This window comes from Acipenser ruthenus, chromosome 13 (genome assembly GCF_902713425.1).
Source record: "Acipenser ruthenus chromosome 13, fAciRut3.2 maternal haplotype, whole genome shotgun sequence".
NCBI classification, from domain to species: domain Eukaryota; kingdom Metazoa; phylum Chordata; class Actinopteri; order Acipenseriformes; family Acipenseridae; genus Acipenser; species Acipenser ruthenus.
The window spans coordinates 9,367,192-9,394,048 of NC_081201.1; the positions used below are offsets into that span (position 1 = coordinate 9,367,192).

The 26,857-nt window shown below is 39.2% G+C and overlaps 1 protein-coding gene across 1 annotated transcript in view; it reads right to left on the reverse strand.

Moving 5' to 3' along the window:
- The window catches only part of LOC117418526 (Na(+)/H(+) exchange regulatory cofactor NHE-RF2-like), a 58,903-nt gene extending 32,761 nt beyond the window's left edge, over nucleotides 1-26,142 (reverse strand). Inside the window, exons 1-2 of the mRNA XM_034031671.3 lie at nucleotides 25,158-26,142; nucleotides 22,183-22,440 (exon numbers count right to left, since the gene is read on the reverse strand). Of these exons, the coding sequence (XP_033887562.3) occupies nucleotides 22,183-22,440; nucleotides 25,158-25,364 (465 nt within the window). The 5' untranslated portion in view covers nucleotides 25,365-26,142. The remainder of the gene's footprint in view (nucleotides 1-22,182; nucleotides 22,441-25,157) is intronic.
- Nucleotides 26,143-26,857: the final 715 nt, after the last annotated feature.

Here is a 26,857-nt window from a genome sequence, read left to right on the forward strand (position 1 = left end):
GCAAGCCATCAATTAAAAAGCCTGCTGTTCTTCAAAAAGATACATGAAAACTGACACTGTACCACACAGTGAGAACCAAAATGTAAAAACTACAGAATGGCAAGAATACCCCTCACACAGACAGAGACAAACACGTTGTAAAATTCTTAGCCAAGAACTTTCAAAAATTCTTGCAGTTCCTTCTTCAAGCTTCCTCTAAAATTGCTTTTAGACTCAGATATGAAATCACAGTTTTGGTATTTTGAAAAATAAAATGACTCAGTGTTAAGCTAATCTTTTTTGACACCAGACTAGTCTAAATTTGGGAATCGCTCGTCCTTGAAATGATAATGGCAAGCTGTAGGCCTAAATCCGTGGAAATTAAACAGGTGTTTTTCTAACTTAAAAAAGTGTCTAATAGTGAGTTTCAGTCTACGCTCATTGGTATGTTAAGTTCCAGTTATAATGATGTACAGTAATTACATTTGAACTACAACGCATGATTTACAGAATTCTTAAATTGAAAAACTGCCAGTGCCAGCGTTGAAGACTCTACCGTCAACACATTGACCACAATGGGAAAGACGCCAACACCTTTCTTTTCAACACCATTTGAACAAAGGCGTCCCCCCCCCCTTTTAATTTCTGTTTGCTTGTTCAGATAGAACTGAAGATAATAACCATCAACATTTTGATAGCAGAGTGCACAGCTTAGCTATGAACATTTGTAGTAATCAGACACTGTAATAATATTTTAGTATCAAACTGGATACATTTGTGTGTTTAATTGGATTAGAACAGGGTTATTTAATATTGAATACAAAGCAAATAAAAGTGCCTTGCAATCCATATAGAACATATCTAGGTCAATAAAACAAATGTCAATGATTAACAAAACACTAGAGCTTAAACCATAAAAGAAAACGCTTTAGAACAAAACCACTAACTCCCTTTCATTGTAATTGAAGCTGAATGTTGTAATCTGTTCTGTTCCATATGTTAGTATGAGAAAATGTAGACCCTGCAGCGAAGTATATTGTGTCATGTGTACATTTGCCTTGAGTACGGTTACATCAGGTTTACTCAGTATTCCGATTTCTACTACTGTGACTGTGCGGATTATGCTTTGAAAGGAAAATTGAGGTCCAATCAAAAGCACTCACCAAGTTCAGGAATATATTTTAAATGAAAAGCATTGGGTTGGTCGACATACATTATTGAAGGTATAGTACTTTCATAAAAAGGCCACCAATTTGCTCCCAGTGATGGCAATAAAAAGTCACTTTCAATATTAGTGAGGCCACTCCTGTATTCAGTGTTTAGGCCATTATCTGTAGCTGTAACCTGTCAAGCCAAGTTAAACTGCCTCTCTGATGAGATCCACATGCTCTACACAACTAAGCCTTATTCCTCCTTTATATTTCTCATAGCGTGACATGGTATTAGTAGCAAGCAGGTTTCAAGAAAGGGGCGAGGGGTTGTTATAGCATAGCAAAAACACAGCATGCGAATCTACAGAAGAATGTAGTAAATAGTTACCAGTGAATTTTAATTAAGTGTGAAACTGAACAGTATTGTGGGACACAGCAGATTCACTGTATATGTAACTTGATACAACATTCAGTGGGTGGAAATGTTACTCAGATAGAACAACTGTTTTTTTTCACTTAATCTGTGTAGAATGTCTGATAGAATGTCCAAGTTGTAGTCAGGGCTGGATTAACCCATAGGCTAATAAGGCTATAGCCTTAGGCCCTTATATTTTGTAGGCCCTCCTTTTGGCCCTCCATTCCATATTGAAGTAACAGCTGAGCGACGGTAGCGCGGCCATCGGAAATCTTTTGTCTCATTAGATATTGCTTTGTACAAATTGACGACATTAGCAACACGAATTGTAGCACCCTCTTGTTCAGTTAGCAAACTACTCACTTAGTATTCAGCCTTCACTAGTTGAACACTGTCCATGCAGCAGCGACCATTTCTCAAGCCGTTTCAATCTTGACTCTGCCTGCGTTTTTATTTCCTTGATTTTAGCGATCGCGTTTCCTTGCTTCATTGTATATAGTGCTATTTATTTATAGTTTATTGTATAGACATTTTAAATTCTAAAGATTTTATTTAACCATATTTTTAATCATAATTTTGGAACCTTGTAGCCAGATGAATCGATTCTTCGGAAAGTACCATGTTTTTATTATGTTTATTTTAAGATTTTTAAAAGTTAATGATTACTATAATAAACCATTTAATAGTTTTATTTTTAGAGTTGATGGTTTTAAAAATGCACTTGATTCAAGGTACACTACCTATAGAACATTTTGAGGCCTGGATAGAAGTCTTAAATGTGTCCAATTAATCACATAATTTAGACCATTTAAGTAACTGAGAGATCGGGTGGAATGAAAGCCAGAAGACACTGCGGCCCTCCAGGAACCGAGTTTGACACCCGATAGAGACTGTTATTGAGAAATATATTGAGAACTTCAAAGTAATATTGAGAATTATTTTATTATTATTTTATTTTTTTTGTCAGCAGGCAATTTTCAAGAAGAACTTTCTCAGAAAAAATTGGAGATTGTTAAAAAAAGGAGGTATACACCACAAATACCCGAACAGACACCGAAAGGGATGGGGTATACTCGCCACTTCCAAAATGTAAATTATTAAACGGTATCCATGGCTTACCGGTAGCTGTCAATTAAAAAAAATTATACTGCTGGAATGGTCTTTTGTTCAGTACAGAAAAGGCGGAACAGCATTGGCTACAGCAATCTAGAGCCCCTTTCACACTGGCATGCTCTACCCAGGTCAGAACCTACCCAGGTTAGGACGGGTCGGCAACGCAATTTACACTGCTTTGATAAAGCAGGGTTGACCTGGGTGACAGACGCAAGTACACAATTTGCATACCAGTGCTAGTGTGAAAGGGCTTAGGCAATGAGCATTCCCAAAGTCACTTGCGAGCCACTGTAACACTCAAAACATTTAGACAAACCTGGAGTGATGTTCAACTGGATGAGCAGAAGCGTAGCGATACAATACATCACAATGAGCAAGTAAGAAAAAATCATGAGGTTCTTAAATGCTTGATTGATTCTGTTGTTTACCTTGGCAAGCAAGAACTGGCTTTCAGAGGGCACGATGAAGGCACCAAATCCTCAAACATAGGTAATTTTGTGGAATTACTTTCTCTGATACTTTATACGATAGCATGTTAAGCAATCATTTGTCAATAGCCACAGTATTCTCGGGTACCTCTAACAAGATTTTGCTAGATGCAATAAAAAGGAGAAGTACAGGAAGGCAAGTGTGTAGCTGTAATGGGAAACGCAGCTCAGCTGTCTTGTGTTTTCAGGTATGTGACTGACAGTGGCCCGAATGAACGGTTGTTCTGTGAAAATGTGCTACATTTACTATAATAAAAATAATAATAAATATGCTTTTAAAAAGACCAAATTCCCATTGGGCTATTTTTTTTTTTTTTTTTTTTTATTGATTTAGAAGTACAGATGAACCCCGTTTTATATTACCTGGCTTAATATCATACCCCGTTTTTGAAAAATCACTCGCCATGCACCATAGGTTCTTTTAGAAATTACCTCTCTTAATATCATCTCACAAACCCGCATATTGCCGCGTTTTGTGCAGCCTGTCAAATGCTGCGTGGCCGGGCTTTACTATAACCACAGGATATAATACAATTTCCAACACAACTAACAACCAATAATCATCTCGGCTGATAAACTGACATTTTGTGCAGCCTGTCAAATGGTGCGTGGGCGGTCTTAACGGGATACAGTTCAGCTACAAAACACCAACGTCACCAAATTTTTCTTCTTTAACAGTCATTCTTATACAAATGCACACAAAAAAAAAAACACCAAGTGCAACGCCTAATTCATAGCTCTCATCAGTCAACAATTCATGCCTTTATTAGATAATGACACAAACGGTTTCGTTCCAGTTAATGATACAAAACGTATTTGTCCTGTAGTAAACTATATGCAGGTGTTTAAATGTAGAGAATGACTAAACGTACAGTATTAAAACACTGCTCTTTAATTCACTGTTAGTTTTCATTCTTTTTTTCTCGCACTCGTAATGTGCTGTCCTAGGCAAAAACTCGGTTTATATCATGACCCGCTTTATAGCATGAATTATGCCTGCATCATAATATAAAGAGGGTTAATTTGTATTACTATGCAGGACCAACTAATGCCCATAAAATTAACCGATCAAAATTTTTTATCAAATGACAGCCCCATTATATCACTGGAAACAGCTATGTAAGGCCTTTCTGTGGAAATGTATTGAGTTTTAATCTCTGATTTGAGGGTGCCAAACTACAAGCGATAAAACACAAAGTGGTCACATTCATGCCCATATATGGTCATTCTATTTAGGCAGGAAAGGGTTAATGTATCTACCACAAATGGACACCTCCCAATAATGTGGCCCATTTGAATAACCTGAATACAAGATGTTGGAAGCCTTCAGTGCAGGTAACACATTGTCTCGAGTAAGTAATGTAGAACTGAATTATACTGTTTTAAGATTCCTCCGAGAGCAGTATTAACTGTACCTTAGAAAGAGTAAGAAATACCTTTTAACCAATGCAATCTAATAACTCTTTAAAAAAAAAAGGGACATCTGCAGATCTGATTTTTAGACATCAGTGCAACAGCACAATATTTGGTATTGCTAATTTGTCATACCCAGGTTGCAGCCACTTGTGTTGCAGCCACTAACAAAAAGGCCTGTTGCCAGTATAAAAGCCCATTTATGACTCGCATCAAACAGAACGTTTGTTTATGTACGAGAGGTCTACGTCAGGTTATTAAATTGTTTGTTTAACGAGGAGCACACATGCAACATTTGTTTAACCAATATGAACATTAAAATATTAGACCCATCATGACACATCACACCTGGCGCCACTTTTCAGACTGACTGCTAAAGATCCTAGTCTGAGCACAGGACACAGAAAATAACCTACATGAAATTCACCAATAAAAAACAGCACTGAAATCTGCAGCAAATTACTCATAAAAGGAACATTTCAGAACTTTTTTTTATATTGTATTTCGGGTTTCAAGTAGCCACTGGCAACATACAGTGTAACATTAATTCATAATTAATGTGTGTTTGTAATAGCATTAATACCCTCTGTACTTAATCATATCAACCCCTTAAGGTTCACAAGGAATTGAGTGGCTGTTCAAATGGTTTCTTCTTAACATACATTTGAGAGTAACTCAAGTATCACAAGGAAACTGACCATTTGGATGACCAGATTCAACCTGTCCGTACATTTTAAACCCTGTTCCGTGCACCTCATTGTGGGACACATAGGTCCCCAATTGTTTAACCCTATTAGACCCTCAGTGCTGCCCTGCTGAAGCTGCAAGCTCCAAGCCCCAAGCCACAGATCAAAGCAGCCAATAAGTCTCATGGATCAATCCTTCCACCTGCCACAAAAAAAACCACAGAAAGAAACACAATCACATATCTGCAATAATAAATATTCAAAGGCTATGCAGTGCATAAAAGCTATGTAAACTCTACCAAAGGTGTGTATACCAGGAAGAAAGAGACACAGGGAAATCAAAATCGAAAAATAAAGCTGCTGTGGGGTTTAATACTACCTACTGTTCAGAAGTCAGTAGAAGAGCGAGTAACGGTTGAGAATATTCAAAGTGAACATAGCCTTGCCCAGGATGAAGACACTCCCTGTTCTCAACAAGCTTTTGCTCTCTCAGGAAAGGATCTGTTATTTTGCTTGCACTGTAGATCAGAGGTTCCCAACCAGTGTGCCACTATGGCTGCTCAAGTGTGCTGCGAAATTTCAGAGGCCAACTGTATAACTCCAAGTCACAGCTTCTGACAAAGTAAATAAAGTAAACAAGCTGTATTCAGTTAATAAACTTTATTTAAGCAAGTCTAAAAAATGACTACAAATATATTAAAACCTGTTCAAATGTCATAAAATGTGTTTAAAAGATACCAAAAAATGTACTGTACCTTATTTCTGTTTCTAGCAAAGAACTCTAAACTCGTCAACACAACGCGCCCGCAACGCAGGACCAACCGTATTACGCGCTGCGTGGTCGCCCATGACAACCCAAGTCAGCGCATTGGGAGTGATTTTTGACTGTGAAAGAAAACAACGTTAAACGCAAAATAAACCCCAAAACACACACACACACACACAACTGTGTAAAGAACAACAGAAGGGAGCGCCTGTCAGTGGATCAGGACCTAAGAGAGTTGTCTTATTTTCAGTTCCAACCCGGATCAAGTGACTCTGCTCCCTCAGGCAGGCCCAGGTTTCATATTAATGGTAATTTGTTGCACGTTATTACTCTCTTGCTTTTTGCTCTGCCACCTCTGCTTTTACTAGCGAATCCTCAAAATTAATCTTACTGTTTTCACCAGTTCTAACTTGATTTTTTATGAATATTGAACTTCTTGGCAGTTTTTATATTCACTTATGTTTTTTACTTAATAACAAACAGTTGAAACTTTAAATGGTAACTTCTTTTGTACAGTAATACCAACTTTTACACTGAGAAATTCAAGACTGTTGGGCCATTGGATTTCGAAACATTTAAAATCTTACATGCAGGATCAATTTGAAAATTGTATTACATAGGTCTCTAGGTAAAATATGACCTATTGCTCCGACTTGTAGCCTGTGGCATTGAATGGCTTTCACTGTAAACAGCTTAAACTGATAAGAAGAAAATATTTTGAGGGTGGTTTGAATTGTTTTTATATCAAGGTGTGCCGCAGCAGAGAAAAGGTTGGGAACCACTGCTGTAGATAACACATGCAATTCACCAACTATGCTGTAATATAGCCCATTTGGAGAGGTTCCGTTTGCTGGCAGCATACAGTTAAACACCCTGCCTAAACTCTGGATGGACTGTTCTTTTACACGACTTCTTATCTGACTTCTTTTAATCCTCTTTGACCCTTGGCAGGAGACCTGTTTTCTGACACCCTGGGATGCAGTATGAACTTTACTGTAATCCCACACTGGGGATTAATTGTTCCTTAAATCTAATGTGAATGTCTGAGAAGTGGGCCAATGTCAAGGACCTCCTTTCCCAGTTTTTTCGGCAGTTTTTAAGATCATTTAAAAATCTTATGTAAAAAATATTCCATTAATGGAGGAAAGACATACTGTAACTCTGGACTACGACAAGCGATAAAATGTGATGCTTTTAGAATGTAACAGCCTCCAGCTTGCTGTGCAAAAGACAGAGAGAACGCCTGTTTAAAAGGACCCGGTTGCCTTCATTTAAAACCTCTACAGAAGACCACATGGTAACAGACTCACTACAGTGGATGAGCAGATTCTAGTACTTCCATCGTGTGGCCTTCTCTAGGGAGAACCCTGACATAACACTTCTGGGGAGATCCAGTAAAGAAGGGTTTAAGAAGACTACTTTAAACCAGGTGGGTCAGATTTTACCAGTATCTGAAGAAAAGCTATGAGTTGTGGCTGCACACCCGATAGCGCAAGTCTGGCATACCTGATACTGCACATCTGCCTTGCTGGAAACCTACTGTTTCATTATTGTATACAGACTTCTATTCTCTTTAAAAGCAGCACACCTGTTCCTCACCTCCTTCAACCTCTTCTTTGTCTCAATAATGATGGGCAGCAGTGTGGAGTAGTGGTTAGGGCTCTGGACTCCTGACTGGAGGGTCGTGGGTTCAATCCCACGTGGGGGACACTGCTGCTGTACCCTTGAGCAAGGTACTTTACCTAGATTGCTCCAGTAAAAACCCAACTGTATAAATGGGTAATTGTATGTAAAAAAAAAAATAATGTGATATCATGTAACAATTGTAAGTTGCCCTGGATAAGGGCGTCTGCTAAGAAGTAAATAATAATAATAATAATAATGATGGCAATGCTCAATGCACTTGCAGTATATTGGGTAGTGATAACCCAACATGATGTTTATTGAAAAGACACATCTGGTATGGTCCATCAAGATGGAGAAACACAGGGTTGTGCACACTTCTGGACCCTATCTACTTTCATATCCTTATACAATAATGGATATTTTCCCTTGAAAACAGTTTCCAATGTGTACAATATTTACTACATACCAGTTTTCAATAACTCAAAAGTTGCATTGCGTCCAGTATGCTGGATAATACATTAACATTAGTAGTTAATTCTTAGAAAAATAAATAAACCAGAAACATGATCTGAAAAGGATTTATTTAAACCAAGTTTGATCAATTTTACTGTTTCATTTGTGTACTATGTGGCACAGGAGGGTTACACATTATGAATAGAGTTCTGTATGTGGATTAGAAATGAAATCCTCAGAGCTCTTCTTTAAGTTGATTTTCGATGACAATGGTGTCAAATCAAGCTGCTTTCATCAACACAAGAAAAATGAATGAAAAATAGAAGTCAGCTTGTTTGAAAAATGCCAGGGTGTGCAGTTCCGAATAACACATTGCTATAAATACTTATCAATTTACTGCTATAAATACTTGTCAATTGCCTTTCAACTATTCAGTCATTTTAACTGTTTGAAACAGGAGGGTTAAATATACAGTTAAAAAGCCAACAATAGTCCTTTTTTCCCTGTTTGGAGGTCACACTGTTATTTTGTGTTCAGGCCAGGCAAAAACAGACTGCACACAAAAGAGACTGCAGCTCTCATAGCCTCCCACACCCATCTTATCAATCTCCCACAGGGGCTCTGTCCCGGGGCAGTGTCGAACAACAGGACACAAGTCACTGGAAGATACAGGGTGGGGCTCATCTCCAGCCAGACCGGGAGCCTGCAAGTCAAATACAAGCTCAGCAAACAAATGAACTGACAGCTGCGGGTGACACATCGTCATTGCCGACAAAGACTTCATAACAACACGCATGGCACGTCTGGTAGCTTCTGTAAGCAAATGCACAGCACCAACACCACCAATATTCAATCTCAATTCTAGTTCATCTAAAGCATTAACCCCCCCCCCCCCCGACTTCAGGTTGGACAAAACATCAAAAAGATTTGTCAGATGTAGGACGAACTTGTATGTAAAATAAGCGTCAAATCATATGTCTGCATTATTTGTTATGCAAATGGTATTATCAGCATGTGCTTTGTAATATATCACCTGATAACGTCAAACAATGAATCACAAATGTAAAATGTGTGTGTGTGTGTTGTTGAAAGCACTAGCTGTTTCCTTTCCTTTACATTTGTTATGCACATGTGGTAGCATGGCAAGGTGAAAGCCCTGCCAGTGCACGGGTGTGTGTATAGGAGGGGAGTATTGGGTGGCAGGGAGGGAGTTAAAATCCTCCCTGCAAACACATGTGGGAATGTGGCTGGAGCCGCCAATTGAATAAACGTTTGAATGATTAATTAAGGCTCCAGCCACAGGTGTATAAATTGGGTGATCACTTGTGTTAGTTAGAATTGTGTTGGTGAAGGAACAGTGCAGTGGACGGTACTACTGTATGTGTTTGTTTTGTTTGGAGTGCTGTATATAATTGTGCACGTAAGCGTTTAAACTACAGGTTCATGGTCTCTACGTCTCCTTGGCAACGCGCACCCAGTCACTGCATAAGAGATGCATTTTTCTGTTTCAAGTCAGTTACAATCATAATAGGAAAGAGAGCAGATTGGATAAACAATAGACCTTATGGAAATACCTTCTAGTAGTTCTAATAAAGGCGAAACAACTTTGATAGTTCATATTTTATTTTTACTTGTCATTTGCAGGCAAAATTCCCATCGTATATATACTTTATTATAAAAAAAATAGATACAAAATGTTGCGTATCCCTTTAAGGCTCACATTCCTCATTATAAGATCCTGGCGTCCAAACAGCGAGTTAAGAACTTGAACATCTGGAAGAAACACAGCTGGCTTTGGAAGGACAATGGAACACAAAACAGAGAGTTTACAATTTGTTTTTTTATTATTTTATTTCACTGGGGTGCACCTGGGTTTAATAGCTCTGAAATGAAATTAGCCACAGAGCCCTCGTACAGTTTAATACATGATTTGTTATTATAAGAAAACATTTAGCAGGAAAGCTTTCCAAAATGAAAAGGTCTGGCATAAAAACTGCATTCTCTTTAGACAGCCAGTATTTTCAGAGACTAGATATTGTACACAATGAATAAACAGTGTTACAACAGTTTGGAAAAATGTGCATGTAAATAATTTTCCAGTTGTTTCAAAAAAAAGAAAAAAAAATTGGCTTCATCTTTTGTAATGTTTAAATAAAAAAAAAGCTACATAGTATACGCTAGTTTTCAATAAAATAGTTAGCTATTTACAGTTTTTCATATATCTTAACATAGCATACGGGCTGCTTTAATACAACTTTATTATTTTCTGGTGGCGTCACTCCTGGTTCAGTAACTCAGGCGGTGGCGTCACTCCTGGCTCAGTAACTCAGGCGGTGGCGTCACTCCTTGCTCAGTAACTCAGGCGGTGGCGTCACTCCTGGCTCAGTAACTCAGGCGGTGGCGTCACTCCTGCCTCAGTAACTCAGGCGGTGGCGTCACTCCTGCCTCAGTAACTCAGGCGGTGGCGTCACTCCTGCCTCAGTAACTCAGGCGGTGGCGTCACTCCTGGTTCAGTAACTCAGTAACTCCAAAATGGATACGCTTGTAGAACCAAGGATCCAAAATGGATACACTTTGGTACTGTTACAAACTTGTATTCCAGCTTAGTAAATACATTAAACTAAAAGTAGGTTGTGACACCCATTTAAAGCCTCATCCCTTGTTTTTCCCTCTCTCAAAGTAAGAATAGAATTAGGCTAGTGATCTCATTTGAATGCATCTAAACAGTTGTACAAACTTGGTTCCTATTGAGTTTCATTGATTTTTCAAGGAAATCTGGTAAACAGAAGGTTCATGCCCACCTCCATTTGCAAGGCACAGTACTTATTTTATTATGTTGCTGTCTGTGTAAGGTAAACAGACCCCAGAACGCAGGATTCTAGTTTATCTGAAAACACAGAATGTGACTATAGTTTTAACCATTATTACATAACATGGTGGTCTATTGTGTTTCTCTAGAATGCCTCTGCTGTCTCCCAGTAAAATAAACAGCCATACTGCTTGGTACAATGAGTTGAAGGCTCACAAGGGGATGAAACATTGTATTATATATCTCAGATGAATAACAGTTTTGTTCAATTGCCCTGTGAGAAAGGAGCTTTTAAAGTAATTTGAGCAGTGGTGACAAACGATATCCGCAGTGCCATTGTGTCTTACTAGATCTGCTCTCCAAACTCTTACATTTAACTTATTATACAAAGTCAATCATCAGATGCTATAAAGTGCCATGGAAAAAAAAATGCCATGGAAACTATTTTGGATGCGTATTTTCACACAAACATATAATTTAATTGATCGAGTAAACCTTACTTACAAAAACCAGGAAACAAATAAATATGTGCAAATCAGCAACAGTCTAAAAACAGAATCTGTGGGGATCTATTACAGCAAAACACAACACTGAATAGCACAGGTGTTATTAGGTCCAAATATCTAGTGCAAGGTATGTTATGCCATCTCTTAGGGGTATTAAACAAAAGAGCTGCATCAAGTGTAATTATTATGTAAAATCAGTCGAAGTACAAAAACCTTTTGGAGCAACTAGAATGCTGTTTAAACTATGAACTATGCTGCTATTCAACAAATATAATGAAGAGTTTCAGACAGTGGTCTTTGAAGGTGAAGTGCCCTGTATGTTTATAATAATATATATTTAAACATAAGGTTAAACAAGGCAGATACAGCACTGTCATTGACTTGGAGGTCAAGCACTTGAAGACCAGAGGTTAGTACAAGATCCAAAATATGGCCACGGTTATGAGTTGGAGATCGAACATGTTCATAAAGTCCAAAACAATCAATGACGCTGAGAAAAGAAGCAACAGGTGGATAAGTGGGGGAGTCCATATGAAGACTGAAGTCACCCATGATGATGAGTCTAGTGGCAAGCAAATAAAGCACAGTTACATTTGAGAATTCAGAATAAAAAGTAGAGTTAGCTTTAGGTGGACAATAAAACGAATGAACTATTCTATCAATTGCCTTGGATTGAAGGCCTGCAAATAGGGAGTTAACAGTCAAGCCTAGAGGTTACAAATGCATGGATAAAAATCTCAGCATCAGTAAGAGAGAAAACGTCGGGTTTGAGACTATTGCGACAGGTGCAACACTTTAGTACATCTACCCCTAAATCTCCGTCAGTTTACCAAAAGTAGCCTATTCGGGATTTTGCTAATTATTTTGTTTGATCTTCTCTTTCCTATATGTGTTTGTTTCCCTCACTCCGAATCCAGTGTAGTACACCAGCTCAAGTCAGGTCACAGAATCACACTCACAGGTTTGGTTGTCATGTGACGTCACATTCGCTGCTGTTTTCTGGGAAATGGATGCGCGTCACAGCACTGAACCCATAGATATACATTGAATGTAGGGGATGGCTGTTTCCTATTAGAACTACACCCACGGGCATCCCTTACATCGATGGAAAGCGCAAGGTCGGGCCTGCCGGCAGGCCAAATGCAATATACAACGAGTGTATAGGGGGGCAAGATTTGTTTTATTATTTGTGTTTTTATATATAATATTAAAACGACAGTTTCTATTTTTAGTAGCATGGGGGAATCTGTCTCTCTTGTGGGATCTAAGGTTTTTCCGATTGGGAGCGGGATAAAAATGCAAGAAACAATGTGGGAGCGGGTGGGAGTGGGAGTGGGAGTGGGAGTGGGTATTGCGGGGCAGGATGGGAGCGGGATTAAAATAAATAGTGATGATCAGAATGCATTAATCTAGATTGTAAAGGTGCCTCAGTGTCCATGTTTGTTAGAGAATTGTTATAAAGATCAACTGCATCATCCCACAATACAGGAAGAGGCCTGACTAGAGGAGATGTAGAACTCAGATTAGTCATATTGGCATCAAGGCAATGTTTAGAGCGGTATGGGATAGAGAAGTTGTGTTCTTGGGAGTAGATATACTTAGTAAATTAAGAGCAGCTGAAACAAGGTAGTGGTCAGACAGATACAGCAATGTCATTGACGTGGAGGTCAAGCACTTGAAGACCAGAGGTCAGTACAAGATCTAAAATATGGCCACGGTTATGAGTTGGAGATCGAACATGTTCAGTCCAAAACAATCAATGACGCTGAAAAAAGAAGCAACAGGTGGATAAGTGGGGGAGTCCATATTAAGATTGAAGTCACCCATGATGATAAGTCTAGTGGTGAGCAAATAAAGCACACTTACATTTGAGAATTCAGAATAAAAAAGTACAAATTAGCTTTAGGTGGACGATAAAGTACCAAAAGAATAAAGCATAATGGAAATGCAAATTTTACTGCAAGATATTCAATAGAAGAATAGTTGTCAAAAGATAGGGCAGTAGCAGTATAGGAGGATTTAAAAATGACAGCAGTTCCACCTCCCCTTCCCGAATTACGAGGTTTGTCAAGAAAAGAGTAGTTAGGAGGTGTAGCCAGATGCAAGGAGGAAAAACCTAAAGGAGAGTGCCAAGTTTCAGTGAAAGCAACAAAGTCAAACCCATTTTCCAAGATATACAATGAGTATTTAAAAGAGCCATTCTAAACCCACTAGATTGTGCAGTGGTGTTACTAGCAGCAAGGGATTTCGACACAGGACTAAGAACTCGAGATGTACAGAATCTATTTCTCCCCCTTCCCTGAGGTGTTGAAATAAATCGATTAGAGCAAGGGATCCATACATTAGGTACAGAACTGGGGATCAAATTAGTGGAAAGGAAACTAGAAAACCACATAGCTAACTATTAGTCTATAATAGCCGTGGAATACACAGCAGTGAAGTTAAAAGCAGTGTGGCTAGCAGCAGTGTAGTCAGCAATAGTAGACAGCAGCAAAGTAATTGCTGTTTCAGTAATGGAGGGATAAACATGTTTGATCAACAGAGGCAAATGTCCTGTAAAGCTAAAATCCATAGAAGTTATTTTTAAGACAATATAGGACTTTAATTCCCTGGCCTTGCAATAAGACTCCAGTTGAAAAGCAGTTGTAACCCTTCCAGGTTTTACTGTTTCCTAATTAGACTATACACTGTGTCAAAGCTGGATCTGGAATATATAAAACTGCAATGCACAAGGTGCCCCACTGCCATCTCTGATTTCAGAGAGACTGTTCTGGAATTCAATACATGGCAACAGATGGTCCCTGGTCACAAAACACACGACATATACATATTTAACAAAACTTTACAAATAGACTTCACAATACAGTTAGAACAAAGAAAGTTGATAAGCCTAAACAGGAGCCTACAATATAGCTAAAAATAGCATCAAGGAAATCTTAAATGTGGGGTGGATTCTTTCCTATAGTGGAGTGATTTCCTGTGTCTACATTTAGCATTATATTAGCTGGAGAAAGAAAGTGTACTCACTTCGTTTTAGAAGAATGAAGGGCTGGTACGGGCGGTGCAAAATGTTCCTGAATAACAACATTTTATACTGTATTTAAACTCAGGGCATGAAGTTAAGGTCACGAATGGCAAGGCAATGCTGCCGCCTTTAGGTGTGAAAATTCAGGGCCACCAAGGCAATTCTAGGGGGCAGAAAGGCAAACTATAAATCCAATCCAAGGGCACCAAAACAATTTCATACTCAATCATAACACAACAAAAAAATAAATACAGAGAGCCTATTATGTTGATTATAATGTTAATTAAAGAAACAAAAATCAATGTTTTCTGGGTGACACACACTAATTGTTACAAAAATAAAATATAGGTCACTTTTCCATTGTAAAAATAAAATGGTATAAAAATATCCAATTTAAAAACATACTTTCATAATGAAAAGACATTATTTTAATTAACGCAAGAACAGTGAAAGACACAACCATGCCCCACTTGAGTAATGAAGATTGCCTGGTTGCTATCATTGCATGATTGAAGGTGGCCTGTCTGTGAGAGAAGTTGCCCGGAGAATGATATGTTCTGACTAGTCCAGAGAAACCAGGAAACCAGCTCTGTGAGGGACAGGCCACGTCCTGGAAGGTAGAGGGTCACCACACCGGCCCACAACGTCGTGGTGAGCGTTATGCTGACTGTTGCGTTGTTCAAGCCAACCGGTGGGGCGGTGGAAGTGTGATGATGTGGGGAGGAATTTCCTTTAACACAAGAACGCCTTTGGTGCAGATTGAGGGCAACCTTACTGCTCAGCGATACATTGACAAAGTCTTTGAGGCTACAGTTTTTCCGTTCCTGCAAGCCAATCCATATGTCGATTTTCCAGCAGGACAATGCAAGACCACACAGTGCTAGGATTACAATTGCACAACTTCAAGAAAACAATGTCGAGGTCATGCTGTGGCCAGCTTTTTCTCCTGACCCGAGTCCAACAGAACATCTGTGGGACCAAATCGCCAGTGCCATCCACAGGAGACAACCGTGACCAGCCAACCTTCGCCAGCTGGCTGCAGCTGCACAGGAGAAGTGGTGGAACATCCCACAGCAGTCTATCCAGAGGCTGATCAGGTCTATGCGTCAACGCTGCCAGGATTGTGTTAATGCTCAGGGAGGTCATACCCAATATTAACTTTGTAATGTTTTCATTTTGACAGTGTGTCACATTTCATACTTAAAACTTATCATGATTCTTTGATCTGTATTTTTGTTCACATTTTTTGAGTAATCAAAGAAAACTACAAAGTCTACCGGAAACCATAAAGTAGTACAGTATTTTATGTTCGATTTTGAAATGTCAATTTTTTTTTTCATTTTTTCGTTAAATACTGTTTCATACTTTATGAAGCAAAATTAGTAATTCTATAGGGTGATGCAAAACTTTTGGCTATAGCTGTAGGTTAATCAAATCCCTTAGTTATATGTTCCAATAATAAACATACTATTATAAAATAATTATTTTAAAAGTATCAAGCACTGAAGTCCTGAGCTATCACTGTGGGTTTCCTTTAGAAGTTAAGAAAATAACTGAGAAGTCCTGTAAACATGCTGCAACTGCAAGAAGAGTTTATTTCTGCAATCTGTTTTCAATTAAAGCCGCAACTCTGTGAACTGTCCCCTAGCCCCACAATATTCGGTTTTATTTATTTATGTTTTACCTAATTTACACTTTAGAGGAAGTACTGGAATTCAGTGTAACTCTAGAAGACTGGCTGCCCTGGCAACAGAGCAAGAAAAGTTTCAGGCTAAACGCTCTGTGTAGAATTAAGGCTACGGCTAGTCTCCTGATCTCAATCCCAAGCTGCCAGGTCACTGACAATGGTGTCCTAGGCTTTTAAACTTGTTGCGTGTGTATTGAAAGTATGCATAGCTTGTTAAAGCTACAGTGTTTCACACAGATGTCACAATTTAGACTAATATATATATATATCACACACACATACATACAGTGCCTTGCAAAAGTATTCAAACCCCTGACCAATTCTCTCATATTACTGAATTACAAATGGTACATTGAAATTTCGTTCTGTTTGATATTTTATTTTAAAACACTCAAACTCAAAATCAATTATTGTAAGGTGACATTGGTTTTATGTTGGGAAATATTTTTAAGAAAAATTAAAAACTGAAATATCTTGCTTGCATAAGTATTCAACCCCCACACATTAATATTTGGTAGAGCCACCTTTCGCTGCAATAACAGCTTTAAGTCTTTTGGGGTACGTATGTACCAGCTTTGCACACAGTGTCGGAGTGATTTTGGCCCATTCTTCTTGGCAGATTTGCTCCAGGTTGTTCAGGTTGGTTGGACGACGCTTGTGGACCGCAATTTTCAAATAGTGCCACAGATTCTCAATGGGATTGAGATCAGGACTTTGACTGGGCCACTGTAGGACATTCACCTTTTTGTTCTTGAGCCACTCCAATGTTGCTTTGGCCTTGTGCTTGGGATCATTGTCCTGCTGAAAGGTGAATTTCCTCCCAAGCTTCAGTTTAGCGGACTGAAGCAGGTTCTCTTGCAGTATTTCCCTGTATTTTGCTCCATCCATTCTTCCTTCAATTTTAACAAGATGCCCAGTCCCTGCTGATGAGAAGCATCCCCACAGCATGATGCTGCCACCACCATATTTCACTGTAGGGATGGTGTGTCTTGAGGCATGGGCAGTGTTAGGTTTGCGCCACACATAGCGCTTTGAGTTTTGGCCAAAAAGCTCTAACTTGGTCTCATCTGACCACAAAACCTTTTCCCACATCGCAGCTGGATCACTCTCATGCTTTCTGGCAAACTCCAGACGTGCTTTCAGATGGTACTTTTTGAGTAACTGCTTCTTTCTTGCCACCCTCCCATACAGGCCAGTGTTATGCAGAGCTCTTGATGTGGTTGACTGGTGCACCATTACTCCACTCCCAGCCACTGAACTCTGTAGCTCCTTCAAAGTGATTGTTGGCCTCTCTGTGGCTTCTCTCACAAGTCTCCTTCTTGTCTGAGCGCTGAGTTTTGAGGGACGGCCTTTTCTTGGAAGTGCCTGGGTGGTGTGATGCAGCTTCCACTTCCTGATTATTGATCCAACTGTGCTCACTGGGATATCCAAACACTTGGATATTATTTTGTACCCTTTCCCTAATCTATGCATTTGTATTACTTTATCTCTAACTTCTGTAGAATGCTCTTTGGTCTTCATTTTCCTTCAGATTAACAGCCTGACCAATGATCCTTCAACAGTGAGGTTTTTATCCAGAAAATGTGACAGCAACTTTAATGGTTCACAGGTGGAGGCCAATGGTAAGGTAATTGTGTCCTCGTTAGGGCAATTTCTTTCATCGGTGTAAACTGGGAGCCTCCACAGCACAGGGGTTGAATACTTATGCAAGCAAGATATTTCAGTTTTTTATTTTTCTTAAAAATATTTCCCAACATAAAACCAATGTCACCTTACAACAATTGATTTTGAGTTTCAGTGTATTAAAATAAAATATCAAACAGAACGAAAGTTCAATGTACCATTTGTAATTCAGTAATATGAGAGAATTGGTCAGGGGTCTGAATACTTTTGCAAGCACTCTGAGCAATTTACTTTATCAGAAAGTGCCCCTTGTTGGCAGAGCAGTTTGTTTGCATTCCCTGAAGGTCGTTGTAGTTGTATAAAGACAAGCTTCCTCCCTCTTGAAACCAGCATACCACTATATCGCCAAACTGACCCATTCCTGTGTTGTTACCGTATTCATTTTCATTGTGAAGCTAGGATGTTGCTCACACACTATTTCAATAGCAATGGGCCCAAGTATATAAAAATTAAATCTAAGAAGACAATGCATGACATTCTCTTCAGTTTATTTCCATCCTAGAAAATATGTAAATGTTTTAATGGTTTTATTAGGGAGCAGTCTTCTCGTGTACTGTGGAACAAATGATGGTCAGTAATCAGGGTACCCGACATAGACTTGTGGTTGTTGGGTTTTGAAACAACACTGTAGTTCACCGTCTTATACAGTAGTTCTTATCGTTCAGTCCATACGTTGGCCTCAAAAAGCTTGCTTCCAGCCTCTACTTAATGACTACTTGTAAACTGTTTTTTACATGAACCCTTAACGTGGGGCCCATTTCCTGGATGCAGAATTATTTTTGTATTTTATTTGAAAGAGGAGCCGATCGTGATGTACTGTGTGACAACACTGGCAACAGGTAATTGCTATGATGCGATGCACCATACACAATTTAAAAGAAAGCAAGTGTCAGTTTTTATTTTTTTATTATCATTCTTGGATTGGAAAAATGATTCAACAAAAATTGAGGGCTTTGGGGTAAACAAAAAACTTTGGGGTGCTGTCCTCCGATATAATTGAGTGCAAGAACAGAGCAATGGAAGAAAATTCAGCCCATCTAAGCTAATCTGGTTCCTAGTGGTTGATTTATCTCAGGACTTTGTCAGTTTGGCTCTTAAATGATCCAAGTGTTTCTGCCTCAATAACATGACTAAGTAGCCCTTTCCACACCCTCAGCACTCTCTGTGCGAGAAAAGCAGCAGAGATCTGAACCTACCTGCAGTTGTGATCAAAACAACCTGCTGAATGTGATCTGTACCGTTAGAGATTCAAAACAAACCAAGTGCTAGACAAACTGTTCATCAAGTCTGTTTTAAAGAGTCAAATCTAGAAATTGTTTGAAAAGTGCATTTAAGTGGGACCGCTGCCTTTGAACTCAATTTACTGCACAGCATTTCATAGGAACTGCTTGCTGGGACAGGGTCAAGACCCAACAGTGTACTAATCAGTTCCAGCATCTCCTATTGCCCTTCCAGGTACAGTGCTACCAGCCTCATCACCATCAGCTGCATATTATAGCAAAAGTTTATACTGTAACTTTCACTAAAGGGCTTAGCATCGAGCTAAACGACAGCAAATCAAAATCAGACAACCTGATCAGGGAAAGCACTGGTTTTAATACTAATCAATCAATCAATCAATTTAGAGAGAAAGAGAGTGCAGACAGAGACTACCAATGTGGAATTCCTGCGTGCAACTACTGCAAGCAAGAGTGGCCGCTGTTTAAAGAAAAGTTGACTTTGTTTCTGAAACACAGTTATAGTAGTAATAATAATAATAATAATAATAATAATAATAATAATACAGTAATCCATCGCATATCCGCCTGCTGTGGGACCAGAGCAAGGGCAGATATGTAAAAAGGCAGATAAATGAATCCTGTTTTAAATACCACTATACACAGCTGTAACAATTACTATTGTAGCAACCCGGACAACTGGGGGCTCAGAAGACCTGCTGCTGTGGTTGTTATGTGTTGTACGCATTGTGTGTATTGTTAAACTGGCATGCATGCGCATGTATACACGCAGCCGGGAGTGAATGGGGTTAGTTAGATTACACGGCTCCGTGTGTGAATGGTGGAAGAGGAGCCGTTAAAAAAGTGTGTGACAGTTTGAGTGAGAAACAGTACCTGCCTACAGTGTGAGACTGGAAGCCAGCTACAGTTGTTTGTGGTTAATAAATAAAAGACACTCACCTTGTCAGCGACTTTATTGCTGGCGCTGCAAAGAAAAGGGACGGCGGTACATTATATTCACACAATTATTGTTTTGAGATTCAGCTTTTATAAGGGAACTCCCCTAAACCCCTTGTTTAGAAAGATGCAGGGTATTAATGCTTGTGACAGAGTAGCCGTCTGCAGTGTGGGTGCGTGCATTCGCTCTGAGTGACAGGCAGGAGAGCGAGACGGAGGCTGAAGTTGATACGCCCCCTGCAGGAGAACAGGATTTATTTACATATCAAGTGAACACACTGAACAGCTCACATGACACTTCCAGCAATGGTTGCGCACGGAGCACATACAACACAGTGTACAAAAACTCTGGTGGATCTACAATCTCTGAACTAACCTTCTCTGTTCAATAATAAACTAACGTTGCTGAAGCGATTGATCATGGCGGGTAAACTAGTAGGGCGGATATGTGACGGGCGGATACGCGACAGATTACTGTAATAATAATAATCAAACACTGATCTGCGAGCTCAACCGCCTTCAGTTTAAAGTTGTAGGACGTCTTCGCCATCCTGATCAAGTTGTATCCACTGAAATAAACTTCAACATACGCTTCCCTCAAATACCGTAAAAAAACGCAATAAAAAATTGCGCCTTTCGAAAACCGTAGTACTTCCAATTACTGCCGCCCCTGAATAAGCGCTGCAATTTCAAATAAACGCTGCAGCGTTAATTCAAAGTAATACGGTATATATATATATATATATATATATATATATATATATATATATATATATATATATATATATATATATATATATATATATATATAAATGGATTTCTCTTTGTCCTTGTATTTGCCACCATCTACTTACAATCTTTACCTACAGTATGCAATCTATATCATTGTTTACATCACTATCCCAACACATGCTGAAAGGTAGCTTAGATCTAGGCAAGAAGAAAAAACATTTTTTCCTGCCATCTTGCTTGACTATAATCTGTTTTGTGTTAACAACTGTGGAAACTCTGCTTTTCCACAGTACAGATTAATAAGGCATTTAGTTTATAGACTTGCTGATGCTTTACAACGTGCCCCGCAGAGGGATCCAACAACCCCAGTGACTAGAAACAATGGGCTCCTAACAGAAAACACTCCTATCGAGCAAGGCGCTGCCACAATCAACGCCAGTAATCTGGAATCAATTGAAACGACTTCCTTCCTCCACCAAGCAGAACAGAAGGTCTACAGGGAGTAACTCCGCCTGCACTAGAAGACTAGCTCTACCTCCGCTACGCTCCCCTGCCTCCAGAGCCCGCTCCTTCTCCACCCTTGCTCCGCAGTGGTGGAACGACCTTCCTACAGATGTCAGGACAGCCCAGTCCCTGACCACATTCCGGCGCCTCCTTAAGACTCACCTCTTCAAACAGCACCTGTAGAACTCATGTAAATGTGCTTTATTTTGCTCTTATCTGCCCCCTATTTTACTGCATTTAATCCTGTACTTCAGAATACTGTAATCTGCCAAGTGTTTAACCTGTAGTACTTTGTATTTAATCATATCCTGATGTAACTATCACTATTTAATCATATCCTGATGTCACTATCACTATTATCTGCTGTATTATTGAATTGTGGTTTGTCACACTTGTACTTTGCTTGAACAAAAGTTATTGTATTTCTTGCTCTTATTGTATTACTTAGAGCAATCTACGACAACACAGCAATCCTCCTGGCCCTGCACACAAGAGGTACCAAGAACCTGCATGTCTATCTGCCCTATTTAAGAGGTACCAGGACCCCTGACATGGACCTGCATGTCAATCTGCCATTCTGTTTTTTCAGAGGATTGTTCTTGGTATACAGGCTCAGAACTGAGCCCAGGTGAATCAATTCAATCTTTTACCAAAGTTCAGCTACTTCGAATTTAGTTTCCTCCCCTCCCCCCATTAAGATTTTTTCATTCTGGATTCATCATATCCTTTTCAAGGATACCATACTATATATTCAAATCCAATCTGTATTTTATTTTAATGGCACAGCAGCACACTGTTGGTTACACACAAACATTAAATTGAATTACCACAGAGTCATACTTCTGTTAGCTCCAAGAACTAATTAAAATCTTGTACGATAAGCAGAAACCAGCCAGTATTGCTTTTAAACTTGGCACTGACCCACAGCAAAACAGAGGACTTCAAGGTAACAGTAACCGAAGCAGCACTTACCTTTTTTCTGTTCTCTGCACTGTGTCTCCTGGACAGTCTCTTGGGCTCTCCACTGCTGAGCGCTAGCTGCTGTTTCCACACTGCCCCGTTCCCCTTCACGCTGGCCTGTGGCACCGGGACTGGCTCTGGGATGGACACCCCGCTGCGGGCCATCTCCTCCGTGCAAGCGAGATTCAGCCCACGCAAGAACTCGTCCGTCTCTTTGTCCACCACCAGCAGACGGGTCTCCTTCTCCAAGGCTTTAATTCGCTGGACCACCTGATGTCACAAACAAAGTGGTCAACATTTATACAGTAAAGTATCTCTCAAGCAGGCTCCAAAAGTAATGCTCTCTCTGTACTGTATAGAGAACATGATTTAGTTCCCCAAAGCAGTTATTTTTTTCCGTATTAACAAGAGATTCAGCTCACATAGTTTAGTGTCAAACAGGTTTCAGAGGGTGGAGAAGTTTGTGTCCCTACCCTAAAACACTTTGGGGAATGTAAACTTTCCATGAAAGCAAAACTGTACTTTCAAACAAGGATGCTGATTGATAAGCAAAGGGTAGCAAAGACTAAACTAAGGATGAATGTTGTGTCTTAAAAAGGGAGACAAACCTTGAAAAGCCATGATATCTTACATTACTATGGGTTTCCTCTTTCTAGAGCATTTGTGAAGTCCATAAACTGCAGTCTTCTACATTACTGATTCAAGTGAAAATAAATCTATACCTTTGCATGACACAGAATACACATTTACAGTAATAGCCTATTAGTTCAAATTAGGTGGAGTGTTTGTTTTACAAAATGTATAAACTATTGATAACGATCAGTGAAATCAATCCCAGTCCACTGCAGGGGTGACTAAGTGTTGTATTCCCAACACAGATTATATAATAGACTTTAGCCATGAAGTGGAATAAAGACCCCTACAGCTTGGAGAGTGACAGTTCACCTTCAGAACAAAGGCGGTCAAGTGTATTATAAACCAACTGTGTGATATGCTGCAAGTTTAGATGTTGTGTGTAGAGCGTTTCTTATTGTAGAAGATACAGCATCTTGTGCATAATAACCTGGTTGTTTTCTTTGTATATTATTTTGTATACCAATGCTGAAAAACAAACATGATAAAAGTTACACCAAGCCAAATATTTTACAAGTTTTAAGCCTACTGTATATTGATAGATTGAGCATTACACTTTTAATACTGTATACTGAAGCTATGTATTAGATGATCAATGTACAGGGTGATTAGAAAGTAAGTTTACCACATCAACGCTCCATATCTCATGTGGTAAACTGAAGAACAGCTCCCTGCAAGTAGAATTTCTTTTTTTTTTAATGTTGAGGTATTATTTACACTATTGGAAATACCCAGAATGCGACACAGTCCACCGCTGGGATATTGAAGCCTGAAGGCTACCAGAGCACATATGGTATTCTGAGCAAACTATATATCTGCACATGTTGATCCTTTGTAAATATTCATCCTCAAAGTGTTTTCTGTGCTTTTCACTTCATACAAGAGATTTGAAGTTTTGTATGGAAATGTATAAAGAATCATCAGAAGAGGGCATTTTGGCACTCATCAAGGGGTTACCAAATACTGAATCGCTACTATTTAATCACGTCCCAACAGTCATTTATTTTGAGTATTTGAGGCTGTGGAAAGAAAGATTACTGTCCTATTTAAGGAGGTTTTTACCTATGATCTAACGTACTGATTTCATGAGAGCTAAAATACATGTTAAACTGTTGGCGTTTCCTGTAAATGACAGACGTGAAAAACCATCATGTGGAAAAATGCAATCACATTCGTCAATGAGCAGTTTACAATCTAGCCAGTTACAAGACAGGAGGAAGCTTGCAACCCTGCACACATTAACAACTACCTGGGAATACAAAGAAAAATGCATTTGATGAGTTAGCTTATGTCTGTAGTGCTTATTTCACATCAAACCTGCTTTGAATCGAACAGCCTGACAATCGTCTAATGGATTCAGTGAGGCCAGGTGAAGATTTGGGTAATGTACATTTTGGTGTTAGTAGCACCTTGGGTTTTTTTCTACACCCTTCTGTCTGTATTCATATTTTAAGAGAACAGGCACCAAACTTAGCCAGTAATGAAGCTGGACTCTGTCCTTCATGCAACACATTTAGAGAGGAGTCGTGTTAACCCAAGTAATGTTGAATTTGTTTACTTTTGAAAAGCATGTACACAAACTTGACTGACAACAAGGCCTGCTTGCGATAAAGAAGTTTGTGATAAATGGAACAAAAAATAACATCATTGGGAGAAACTGGGGTAACTGTCATTTCAAACACTACTTCAATATTATTAAGGCTTGCAAACTGTAGCATCAGTATGAGTTAACACCACTGAACTCTTTGAATGGACAGGTTGTATTTTGTAGTACTCCAGATCTATGAATCCAACATTTGAAAAGCAGCTATGCAACGTGTGTACATATCATGAAGTCTTGCCTACTGGGTTATGTGGGTTTTCAGCCAATTTCATAAAAACATTTTTGTTGTATCTTTAATCAAAAAGCATTTTTCTGTTTGACTTTTTTTTCTATTTCATCATGCGTCATGGCGATTACACTTGGAAGGAGCAGCATGTATCCCCATAGTGGGTTGATCTGAATTACACATCACTGAGAGCGCAAACAGGACACTTCATATAACATTGTAAAACAATTGCAAAATAAGCGTGAGTTAGGGTGGAGGTCAGACACAGCATGGATATATACCTGTCACTGTAGAACTTGATGCAATCCTAACTTGTTGCATGCTACTTCATATTGTAGTAGTGTTATTTGCACTTACATTACACTGTATAAATATTAAGCTTGCATTGTAACCCGGTACTACCCTAGTGCAACATCTATAATTCGCCTTGGATAAGGGCGTCTAATAAATATATCATAATAAAATAATAATAATAATATCTACACTGACAAAAGCGAAAGAGCAACCGGAAGAGTGTACCCTTACCTGGTGATGGGTTTCCTTTTCCACGTTCACGCCGTTCACCTCCACAACACGGTCACCTGCGTGCATTCCCGCAGCCTCTGCCGGCGAGTTGGCTTCCACTTTCCGAATGAACTGCCCGCTTTTACCCTTTTCTCCGTGGAGATGAAACCCGTACCCATTCTCTCCTTTAGCCATGCAGCAAAGTCGTGGCTTGAGATCTTTTGCCATTTTTTTTTTAACAGAACAGTATGTATTTACTTTTATCTCCACCGATCCAGTTCTGAGAGTAGGCTATGGAGGGTTAACTTGTTTTCTGTGACACATTAAACTGTCACAACACAGTGAAACCTACTTCGGTTTGTTTATATTTTAGAATTTAATAAGATGTTCCTTGAATCGTCGCTCGAATTCTAAATAATATAACAAAACAATATTGTCAACAAACTAAAACGTGATTCTTTATTTTATATCTACAGACAATGTAACTAAATACAATATTTAAAGAAAATATATCAAGCTATTTGCTCGTTCGCTTAAAATCACAATTAATCCAAGCAAACTTCCAACCCGTCGCTTTCTAAAAACTAAAGGGGAAAAAAAGTTGCCAGCACCGTTGAAACTGCGGATAATTTTCCACAGAAAAAAAAGCGCTCGGTGTTTCTTACGGAATTGTTGTATTTTGCAGTGACAGCTTGTTCTTCAGTTTCTGCGAGTGTTCATGTTTCAGAGCATCAGTTTTCTTTCGGAGGGCTGTGATGACACAGAGCACCTTATCCTCTTCCCTCCTCAGTCCACACCTCCCAGCTCGAGATAAGATTCAGTTACGCACCGACACAAGTTTAATCAAATATATCGTGTGGACCACATGAGCTCCTCCCCCAAGATCTTCACCAATAGTAGTGCAGCGACTCACTTCTGTACCACACATACCGTCTGTACTGTACGAAGGCATTGCACCGGTCCCGGCTACAGCACTGCACATTTTCATTCATGTTTTTGGATACCCACGGCCACAACAGTGCTGATATTACAGCCAAAGTCAAGACTTGGATTTGCAGTTTATTTTGTGTTTGCATTAACGTCATAACATAAGAATGGTCTCTTTTTGTTTGAGAAGCGTTTTCTACCCAGTCCGTATGTGTTTTTCACTTGGTCGCAGTGGATGTCATTCGCACAATTACTGCACTGTTTCACCCCGCTTCCAGCTGTGGCTTTGGAGTTATCTTGCATAGGAGCCCTTGTGTGTTTCACTTACACAGAAAAATAATTGCCGCTTTCATTCACTGAGATGGAGCAAGGTGAAGAACTAAGATTTATATCTGTGACTTTTTATGCAAATTAATAACAGACAACAGAAAGCATACTGTTGATGCGGTATTTACATAAAGCTGGCTTGTTTGGTGCACTCCGTACTTTCATTCTTACACTGCCCTCTGCTGGCCCCAATTGTGTACAGTTGTGCCCAGTTTCGCAGAACATAATAAGTATTGTGTCTGTACTGTTCACCAGGCCTTGTTGACTATATTTATTCTTCAAAAAAAGTTTTAGCAGTAGAAAAAAAACCCTATTGTTATAACACAAAACGTTTTTTTTTTTCAATAAGCAATCATTTATATTTGTATAATACATAGTATAACATTAGCCCTAAAACTGTGTTCTATTTGGCCTCTCCTAGTGACACAAGGTTTAAAGGTTTTCATGAAAAAAATAAAACAGACTTT